The sequence below is a fragment of the Diadema antillarum genome, unplaced genomic scaffold (assembly GCF_040938485.1).
Source record: "Diadema antillarum isolate AM-2024a unplaced genomic scaffold, OU_Dant_1.0 seq00001355_RagTag, whole genome shotgun sequence".
Taxonomy (NCBI): Eukaryota; Metazoa; Echinodermata; class Echinoidea; order Diadematoida; family Diadematidae; genus Diadema; species Diadema antillarum.
The window spans coordinates 38,536-50,055 of NW_027272119.1; the positions used below are offsets into that span (position 1 = coordinate 38,536).

Consider the following 11,520-nt stretch of genomic DNA (forward strand, 5'->3'; position numbering starts at 1 on the left):
CACTGAGGATAGGGAATTTATTTGGTCAGCATGGATCTGCAGATTCTATTGTAGCCAGCATTTTCCATTAGAGGGCATCGCAAGGCAGTCATACATCCTTGTGTTACATGATTCTTTCAATCTTGACACATTGAATCTTTCGTCTCATCAGTTCTTGTGATCATGCTTAGTATATTTTTGGTTGCAGATACACTGAAATAACTTTAAAAAAATATTATCGTCTATTCATTGGGAAAAAGGGGAACGCATGTAGTGGTGGCCAGATTACTAATGCATCCATTCATTTCCATTCCAATTCCAACATACTGACGTCATACTTGTGATACTAATCAATCCATCCAACTCATCCATCCCACTCATTTTAGCATGTCAGTAGAACAACATCAACCTCCTTCAGAATGAAAAGGGATTATAAGGAAAACAAAAAAATATCCATGTTTGTGCTTCCCTATGCATGTCACGTTATTGTAACCCCCATCCCCCCCCCTCTCCTGTATTCATCCTCCATCATCGCTGTCCTCAAGAACGTCTCAGTTATTTTACTTCTCTCGATCCACCCTCTTTCCATGCTTGCCCCAGAAAACACTTGTGCGGAAAACCATGGTAAGGTTTGAGTTTGAGAGTGCTTTCTCTCTCTCTGTTCCGAGTTCCACACTTTCTTCAGCTTTTGTTCTCGGCCTCTGTTCATTCTTAACCTGTTCGGGACCGGCTTTGATTGCGTGATGAGGGAACTTCCTAGTTCATGCAATGGCTTTCCCTTGCCTGCAATGACCTCAAAAGAATGACCTTATAAACTAGCAGCCAGTTTCAAATATTTGTTTCTGCCTTAATCAGCACTCTTTTGTCATTAAATCTGTAAAATATTTGTGAAAAAAACACACACACACACACAAACAAACTTGAATTGCAAGAATCTTTTTAAAGTCAGATATAAAATGATAACTGATACGCTGGTCTGAAAAATCTCTCTGTCCTGAACAGGTTAATTGTATTTTCTTATGTTTTATGTCTCGCTTTGATAATTGTTGCATCTGCTGTGATTTTGTTCTTGTTTTTATGATGTAGTTGAATATATCCCTTTGCCAGATGTTTACAAGATGTTCATTGATGTGTCTTACACATAGGAAACTTGATTATTTCACTCTGCTACTGCACTGTATTAAAAAGTAGTAACATAGATAGTCATATTACTAAGGGTCTTCAATTAGTTTGATTGAAACTGTCATTATTGTCGTGACAGGCCAGTATTTGTTGTGCTTTGTTTTGTTTTTGGTTAGATGAACTAGACTGGATAGAACACTAATCTTTTTACCGTGGGTTGTCATTTACATGACCTTTTCAAAGAATGAGTTTATTTCAATTGTTCAAAAAGTTAACATGAATATTATCCTGAATGATTGAAAGAAAGCTTTTGGTTTCTTTGACTGGGACAGGATGCATTTTAATTCTATAAAGCATTAATAAAATAAAACGTAATAACCTGTAAAACCAGAAATTTTGTGTGCATCAAATTTTCACAATTTTTTTCAGGAGCCAAAATTCGCAAAATTGAAATGCATGCAGAAATTCTTCTCTGCACTATGCATTGAATGACAGCGGCAATTCGCAAAGATTGTTTTATAGAATAGAGTTTGGACATCATCATAAAGAGAAAAGAATCTTTTTTAAAAATGTGCAATTTTTTACCAGGTCACTTGCCGAGATAAAAAGAATTGAAGCCCTACATTAACTTCTCATCCCTTTTCAACACAAGGAAAGAGTCTGGCTTTGATATCCCATTCTTGATTTTAAGTGTAACTCTACATTTGAAGTGAATATATGTGTACTGAATTAGCAGGGACTGCATGGGTGCAAAAAATCTTCTAGTGTTAGCAAAAGAGATACTGCATTTGAAGTGAATGTCATGGGCTGTGTTTGGTTAGAAGGGCATCAGGGTTCATTTAGTATTTTTATTAATTATGCATTATTTTAAGTAATGATAGTCTAATAGAGTTATAAGTCAGAACACAGATGCTATCATTAGAACATTCAGGGTGGTACATGCTCATGTTGTATACTCTGGAACTTTACTGAATCAAGTTACGATGTGGGGCTTTATTTGTTGCCAGTGGCGTAACGGGAGGTTAGGCATGATACAGTAGCATGTTTCTCTGGATACATTTTTTTTACCTAAAGGTGGAACAAAACAATACAAAAAAAAAATGAAGAGAAAAATCTTGGTTCAAAGGTGGTTATGAAGTTTATCACTGCAGAGATAATGTCAGCTACTGTTTTTTTTTTCTTCTTTATATTTACCAAATGGAAGTTGTTGCTCCCTTTGTTTTGTTGAGTTATAAGCATCTGCCTTGACATTTTATGGTTTACATGGCTCATTCTCATGATATGTCCTGCCATTACAGGGAGGGTAATATTCGTCAAGATATGTTACAAATGATACCATCTGATTAGCTTGCCCCGTTACCATCAAATCTCTTTCAACAGGAACACCATTCTCCCATCAAAGTGCATGCTCATCTCATGACCTTCATTTACACCATAGTAGCTGTCAGAAAGATGTCTCTCCTCTATGTACCATTAGCGAGATTACCTGTAGCGGAGTAGTACCGCTGTCGCCTGTCACCCAAGTTTTGAGTGTCTGTGGCGTAACTGGGCTCTGAAATTATGCATGTGTGTAGCAACCATTCACCCTCCCCACTTCCCTCCTGGAGGGGAGATGGATGCATTCTTCTACCATGTTATAGCCATGCTGAATCTGTCAAATATTGATATAATATTTGGGTTCGTTGAGGTCTTCACGTATTTAAGTACTGATTGAATGTTTGATACATGTCATCCTTGGGTGACAAGACAATATTGTACTTGGCATGTAATAAAGACCCCCCCCCCCTCAACTCTACTTTGTGTATCAAAAATACTGATTTGACTTTTAAAACAGAGCAATTATCAATGCAATCCAAAACAATGTTTGTATGCTATTGGACATCAAAGTTGATGTTATTTTGCAAAAATGTTGTTTAAAGTGAAAAAAGTTTTTCCACTCTTCCTGAAAATTCATAATTTTGAGATGCAAGATCTTGTCATTCCAGGGATGGTCTGTCCATGTAGATGGTTGGTTACTTTGGTTGTGATTTTCCACTTTGTGTGTGTGTTGAAATCTCTGTGTTCCTTCTTTGCATATCTTTCTTACATTTGCTGTGAATGCATGAATCATAGATGAATTCACCATGAAGTGTGTGTACCTATGTTTGTCTAACTCTTTGATGCATGTCTGCCTTCTAGTGCCTTGTATACTTTCAGCATTTGCAGTGTTACAAAAGTTTTTAAAGTTTCTCCTCACTCTTGCATTGTATAGTTTTCAGCTCGCATACACTGCTGCTACCCTGATGAAAGGATGTTGTATCCAATCAAAAGCTCTAGCCATATGAGTGAGCCTATTCCAGCAAATTTTAGCATGCCGAAATCCTCCCCCCTGCTATTTTATTTTTCTTTTTTTTGGCCTGTAATAGTGAGCAACTACTGATCCATGAGGGTTGCAGGCTTACATTTCTTCTTTTTCCGATTTATGTGTGTGAGCATCACTTCAACCCTGTTCGAGAAAAAAATGAATTCTTAGTGGAGGTGCAATGAACAACTTATCCCTCCCTCCACTGGTAATATGGGCCTTGTTTTCCTATCTGTTTTGGGATTGGACCTCTGTTTGTACAGAATGGGGGGGGGGGGGGGAGGCCTCCATCAAGACGGGACTATCGAAGATGATCTATCACTTGGTCTACTCCCACTTGGCTAATACCCATTTAGTCTCAACCCACATGGTCTAATCCCGTTTCCTCTACGACCAGTTCATCTAATGACCATTTAGTCCAATTGCCACTTAGCCTCATTGCCAGATGGTCTACTCCAGATGGGCTATGCCCATTTCATCTAATACCCACAGTTTATTAGACAAAATAGGAAAAAATCCAAGGAGTCAAAATTGCAATTAGACCATCTGGTCATTAGACAAAATGATAATTAGTCAAACTGGACATTAGACCAAGTGAGGATTAGACCAAATTGATAAGAGACCAAATGGGCGTTAGATGAAATTGATAGTAGATCACATGAGTTTAGCCGTAGTAGTGTTTAACGAACTGGGAAGTAGACCAACTGGCAATTAACCACTATCGAGCAGGTGCAGCTCTGCAAGCTGACTTTCAGGTGTGGGCAAGAGAAACAATGGTCTGTCGGAAGCTATTGGTCAAATCTGTAATGGTGGCCAGAGTCCACACAATAGGCCTTCCTGCTGCAAAGGCCAATTCAGTAGCCATTGGACATTGTGATTGTCCTAGTGAAGGTGGTCAGTTACCACAAGATCATGACCCTTGGATCAGTTTCTGACCCCACACACAGTGGCCATTATTTTAATGATTATCGGCTGTCATGACCATCTTTATTGAACATCTTTATATTGAACTGACACTAAGTCTGCTTTAACAGACATATCATAAGGTTGACCCATGCAGATATATCATGTTATACTCTGTATGTTGTGCATACACACATGTCCCCGTACAGTGTAGTTTATAGCAGTTTCATTATATCATAATGGTGTATAACTGGGTCTACTCATAATAAAAATGGCTTCCATAACTCCATACAGGAAAGCAATCTTTCATGTGGCCTTTCCATACAGATTTGACTGAGTTTCATTCCTTCTTTCTTTCTTAGTTTCAACTTGAAAGTGAAGAACAAGGCTAAATGAATCTTCCGGTTATCTCCCCAGAAATTTTAAGTTCACTTGCCTTCATTCAAAACAAAGAATTACATTAAAACTTAAATATTTTGCTCCCTGAAGTTCAAAATGTGCAAGGAACTCTCTCGCAATGTAGTTGAGCTGTTCAATGCATACACATGCTTTGTCTCGATGACAGGGTTATATCTCGACCTGCTTTTCCTGTTGAGTATCGTCGATATCTATGCCAGGCAGCGCGATTGCAGTAGGGTTCCATGTAGGCCTGGGGAGGCTCAGTTATGAATATTCACGAGCACTCAATGCGCCAGGATTTAAAGATTTAGGTATGAGCATGATGTTATTCCAGCTAGGATTGAGAAAGCTGACAAGAAGAAAGGGGGAGGATGGAGCAGGAGTGCACTCTATAGTCATTGAAGACAGGTATTCAGGTCAGGTTACTTATCGCCTGGAATTGTGAAGATTTTACGAGAGTAATGCGATGCGGAAGTGGCTGTCGGGTGATGTTTATTCAGGGCCGCGTATCCCGATAGACTCTCTGATTCTCTTAGCTTACTGTAAACAGGAAATAGAAACTCTTAGGAGTTGATTACTTTTTTTAATGTCAATGTTGCAGACCATTTTATTTTGTCAACCTCCTTCCCCCGCCCCTTTTGTGGATTGGGGGGGGGGGGGCATGTGAGTTCTCTTCTGTAAATTCTCTGATGGATGCACTTAACTGTTATAGTTCTCCAAAGCCACTTCCTCTACACGTTGTTGTCGAGCCCACTGGAGATGAGGGGAGACTAAGGGATTGCCTGCGGTGTCTGTCCGTCCGTCGTCCGTCCGTCCGTCGTCCATCCGTCGTCCATCCGTCCGTCGTCTGTCCGTAACGCTACAAAAACTTCAGTAACTCTTTACTCTGGGCTTCAATTGCAATCACTCTTCGAGGGAAGAGAGGTCATACAAAGTTTCACATTTTATAATATATGAAGGCCACGTCAAGGTCAAAGCTCACAGTCAGGGGTCAATGAACTTTAGGGCCCAATGTTACGTTTTTATGGTACGTTTCTATTATGGGTCATAACTTTTGATCCATAACTCCATTTGTAACCAAACTTGGATGGTAGATGTCCTTTGGGAGTGGATGGTCACCACATGGTCAATCATCGACAATGGTCACAAGCATGGGTCAACGAACTTTTAGAGCCCAATGTCAAGTTTTTATGGCGCGTTTCTATTATGGGTCATAACTTTTGATCCATAGGTCTGTTTGTGACCAAACTTGGATGGTAGATGTCCCTTGGGGAGTGGATGGTCACCACAAGGTCAAAGGTCACAGGCAGGGGTCAACAAACTTTAAGGGCCCATTGTTAAGTTTTTATGGCACGTTTCTTTTTTGCCATAAATTTTTACCCTTTTATATCTTTTTTTTAAGCTGTTATATCCCATTCGCGTACAATTTCTTGTACGCGAATGGGCGAGACACATTATGGCACTTGCCTTGTTTTATCTTGGGGAGAGGTCAGTTTGCCTATGCACAGATGAGGGTAACCACAACGTCATACATCACTGACCTCGGTTAGTGGAATTCAAAATGACACTTTCTTCATCAGTAGCAGTTAGATCACTGTTTGGCGAGAAGTGGGAGATTCTTACAGGTTTTCTGGAGTGATGGCAGATTGCATTATGTCATGCTTTATACCGGCACCACCGTGTCTCGTTGAAGCAGCCACTTGCAATGTGAAATGGTTCGTCTTTCTCCGTTGCGCAGGCGCAGATGTCCAAGCAGGGCGGGATCATGGCGTCGGTGTACAAGTCCCATTCGGCTGACCCCAACATGACCCTTGACCTCTCTCTGGAGATCAACAGGAAGCTCCAGGCAGTGCTGGAAGACACGCTCCTGAAGAATATCACCCTCAAGGTAAGTAAGACCTCACCAACAATTCTTTACCAAAAAAAAAAAAAAAAAATGCTGTTGGTGACTATGCCATGATAATCACAAAATGAGCGTGAAAATTGTATTGAAAATGATTATACATGGAAATATAGATTATGATGATTGTAATCCTGATAATGTATGATTATAGCAAGAATTATGTCAATAAGTGTCACAGTTTTAGTACTGTTGAGATTTTCCCTTGCTCTACTAATCAAAAGATCAGTATTTTTGTAATCATTACCATGTGCACTGGCTTTTTGTCAAGCCCACCGGAGGTGAGGGGAGACCAAGGGGTCGCCTGCGGCGTCTGTCGGTCCATCGTCCGTCCGTAACGCTACAAAAACTTGAATAACTCTCTACTGAGGACCTCAATTTCAATCAAACTTGGAGGGAAGAGTGGTTATACAAAGTTACACATTTTGCAAACATGAAGGTCATCTCAATGTCAAAGGTCACAGGCAGGGGTCAATGGACTTTAGGGCCCAATGTTAAGTTTTTACGGAGCGTTTTGATCATGGCTCTTAACTTTTGATGTATATCTCCGTTTCAGACCAAACTTGGATGGTAGATGTCCCGTGGGGAGATGAAGGTCACCACAAGGTCAAAGGTCACAGACAGGGGTCAACAAACTTTTAGGGCCCAATGTTAAAGTTTTTATGGCGTGTTTCGATTATGGCTCAAAACTTTTGATCCCTATGTGTGACCAAACTTTGATGGTAGATGTCTCTTGGGAGTTGAAGGTCATCACAAGGTCACAGGTCACAGATGGGGTCAACAAACTTTTAGGGCCCAATGTGAAGTTTTTACGGCACGTTTCGATTATGGCTCATAACTTTTGATCCATATGTCTGGTTGTGACCAAACTTAGCTGGTAAATGTCCCTTGAGGAGTTGAAGGTCACCAGAAGGTCAAAGGACATAGCCAGGGTCAATGAACTTCCGGGAGTTAGAAAAAAATTAATTTCTTCTATGCGAATGGGCGAGACACATTTTGGCACTTGCCTTGTGTGTGTGCATGTGTGTGTTCCATGTTGATTAAATATGGCATATGCCCTGTGTTTCTCATAAACTTAATGATGCAATTGAGAAGGTATGTCCTACCACAAAAATAAGTTTTGCCACCTAGAAGAGTTGGATGTATTTAGCTTTGAAGTTTGAAGCAAAATCACTTGCATTGCCAAAATAAAAAGAGAAATTTGCCAGTGTTTGTTTTGATTGGTCCAACCCGATTATTGTTTCACCACTCGAGGTGCCATTGTTTTCAATCTACATTTTTTTGTGTGACCATCTTTGAATACAGGAGAACATTGATACCCTTGGTCAAGAGATAGCCCGCTTGTCTGAGGAAGTGCAGCTGAAGTCCTCCAGGCGTGGAAGGTCAGATCGAACTTGACCGCGGCCAAAATGCGGGGGGCTGTGACGGAGATGTGGACATCGGGCTCCAACTGCATCTCCCTGCCCGCCCTCAGACCATTGCATCCAAGAGAAGTACTTACCGTGTCACTTTCCAGCTGTAGCAACGTCAACGTCAGGAACCTGTTAGACACTCGTCCTCCAAACCGACTTATTATACGTCTTCTCATCGTACACATCAGGCCAGTTTATTAGTGAATTTAGCGAAAATATCTCTAAGTGAACAGTGAGCATGGGGTAGCTTGGACTTATCATGAATTGTTTGGCCTCATCACTACAGGCAGAAGTCCTTCGTGGCTTGTTGTTAATGTTTGCCCCAAAATGACAAAGATAAAACTGCAGTTTGAATGATTCCTTCTAGCAGTCCTTTGCTTTACATCCACTGTGTTTGCTGCTCAAATCTCCTTCCCCCTTCATTATTTTTGCATGTGTGGGACTGAGTGATAAATTTGTGTTATGCTCAGATGCATACCAGTTTGTAAGTCTTAATCAATCACTTTGCCTTAGGTTTGCCTGAACACTTAGAATGGAATGGGTGGCATTTCACATTTATGGCAAGAAGCAGGTCTGGGTTTGAACACCACCTTGGGGGGTAAAAAAAGGATAGTGTTTTGCAAAATGTGTTTGCTTCATCTGTATTCTCCCTTAACCTATTCAATTTACACCACAAAGGTTCACCAACATATTAAAGGTATAGAGGCCTGTGTTTGCAGGGCTTTCTGTGATTTTTTGGGTAACTTCACGAGCATGCAGCACTTAAACTTCAGAATAGTGCACAGTCTACTTCAAGTGAATATTGTGTCCAGTTTAAGGGCAAGGAATGAAAGGCGTTCTTGAATGTTATCTTCATTTTCTTAGCATGCCCCAAGCGTCCATCATGTATTTTTATTTCTCCCCCATAAAATTTTCGGCTCAGTCCGTTTATCCGTCTGTCTGAGTTTTGAGGGAATGCGAAGGAAGTGCACACGCTTTCTTTAACTATATCATTTCTGTATCAAATGAAAAAAATTGACACCTAGAATTCTGTTTTTAGTAATGAACAGAATTTAACATCCAATTTACCTTGTTTGGAGACCCAAGATGCCTAATTAAAAAAGGATTTCACAGAATGTTTTGTTCACTAGTGCGACAAAATCTTCTTGCATAAAGCACTAAAAATTACTTCCTCCCCATTTTTAAAATTTTTTTGTGGATAACCCAGGGTACAGTGCTTAAACAAAGTTAAGTCAACAAAATGGCAGATTTCTGAATGGTACCCCAGGGTATGAAAAACCGCATCATATGCTGTAGACCTATGAGGAGAGTAATGCGATATAGAGGAGGTGTACCAGTCGCCATAGTGACATTTCTAGTTTTAGCAGTATTTTTTATTTCTCATGGGTTAAAAAGAGATAATTACCAGACAGCCACAAAGATAAACGTTGCAATCGATACACATCCTTGTTTCATTTCCATATTGGAGCTCCAGGATGCTTTGTGAACAAGAATTTGTACTCATAAACTTTGAAGAAAAAAAAATTGGGTGTCAAGAAGGTAAGGGGAAGACTGCTGGTAGCTAGATAAAGATTGAAAACATTTGATATCAGCCACTAATAACTTCTATGCTCTTTGCCATGGAGATATTCTGTTTTCGTTTAACAATCATCACCAACTTTCTTATCCTGCATGTATATGATAATATATTTATATATATATATATATACATTTTTTTTTTTTTGGCAAAGGATGCGTATGATAAAAAGTCTATCTGTATTTGATTCCGATGATTTCACCACTAATGCATTCCATAGGTAATGAACTGTATATGTCACTTACGTTTGATCATATATGTATATATTATATCTATTTATTGATTTGTGCGGATCTCAGTTATTTTGCTGTATGTGAGCTGCTTACGTGATGGGATGTTGCATGTGTTAACACATCTATGGAGAAATCAGTGGTACTAAGGTGTTTATGTTGCCCGTACTGATGGAACTTTTCTTCTTTTTTTTTTCTTTTTTTCTTGGGAAAATGGTGCAAAAGACTGACAGAGTTTGATGTCATGTGTAAGCATGCTGTCTTTATTTTGTGCTTGGCCCACCAGCTACAAGACTGCCGCCACAACAGAGTTGCCTAAGAAATTCTTGTATACTTTTGACAAATGTTGAGGCAAAGAGATTTTGTTGTTTTTCGTTTCCCCATAATGATGTATTGATCATTGAAATTTCAGAGTCGTCTAATCCATATCTTTCAGTGAAAGCAAGTAACTAGCTGAAGAGGTGATGACATGCAGTGAAGAGATGGGGGGAGGAGTCAAGGGCTGAGGTTAAAGACTAAAGTGTGAATGAACTTTGACACTGTCTCTATGACAAAAAGTGAATCAAAAGTCCATTACAGATTCTGGCAAAATTTGCCAGATTTGTTATATTTCACTCTTTCCTTCCCGCTTTCAAAGCCTTATTTTCAAAAGCTTGCTGTTTTCAACTAGCTGGTCTTTAGCACCATGATCACTTTCTACTTTGCATATCAAACTTGATGATGGTTGATATAGAATTAAATGCTTGGGAAACAATGCAAGATGAATCCCATTTCATATTCATCCTCAGCCTCCATGATTGTAGCAAGAAGTGGACAAATTTTGATTATACCTATAATTGTATAAAAGTGGATGACAAAATGCCTAATGATTTGACTTTTCGAAAACAAAAACTGTTTTTTCTTGGTTTTTTTTTTCTGCTTGGATTGCCAAGTATCCCCGTTTCTGACTTTTCGATGGCTCTGTGGCTTGTTATATATTGAATGTGCAAGTAGTAATGCACCATGACTAGCAAGGAAAAAATGGAATTAACAGTACTAGTTGTGTCAAAGTAGCTGTAAGGGTACATCTTTACTTGCAGAGGTCTACTTCTTCGTGTATATTTATGATAATAGCGAGTTAAATGTTGATAGATCATGCTTAAATATGTTCGTTTGAACCTTAAGTGTCAGTTCTTTAAAAAACAAACAAATGAGTTAAAGCATCAAAATCGAACATACCTCGTTGCAAAAGTGATGTGTGGCTCTAAGCAACAGAAGGTTAGTGAGAAACTTCCTTGAAATTGGACAAGTGAAGAAATTGTAGCGAGTGCAAAAATCAGTAAACTAATGCAGCCATTTATGGGCATTTTAATATACGTCTTTTCATTTTCCATATGAGTTGTCAAGATGATTAACTGATGTATTCTGTGCATGATTAAAATGACATTTAGTTGCATGTCACCTCCTTAGATTACAAGAAGAAACATTCTCTGAGCCTCAGATTGATTTAGGAACATTTTGGGGGCAAAAGAAGTAAGTCTTGTGCACAAAAAAAAAGTTTGTGTCTTATTTTGCTCAATTCTCATAAAATCCATTAGCTCATGTCTGCCTCATAAATTCAGAACAACTTTTTCAGTTGCTAAGATATCTTCTTGGACCGCACAAGTTGACATAAGGGG

The 11,520-nt window shown here is 39.3% G+C and overlaps 1 protein-coding gene across 1 annotated transcript in view; it reads left to right on the plus strand.

The window, feature by feature from the left end:
* LOC139708612 (coiled-coil domain-containing protein 186-like) overlaps positions 1-9,742 on the plus strand; it is a gene marked incomplete at its 5' end in the record, with an annotated part of 47,814 nt that extends 38,072 nt beyond the window's left edge. The window contains 2 exons of the mRNA XM_071620555.1: positions 6,483-6,632; positions 7,950-9,742. Of these exons, the coding sequence (XP_071476656.1) occupies positions 6,483-6,632; positions 7,950-8,042 (243 nt within the window). The remainder of the gene's footprint in view (positions 1-6,482; positions 6,633-7,949) is intronic.
* Between the last annotated feature and the right edge of the window lie 1,778 nt (positions 9,743-11,520).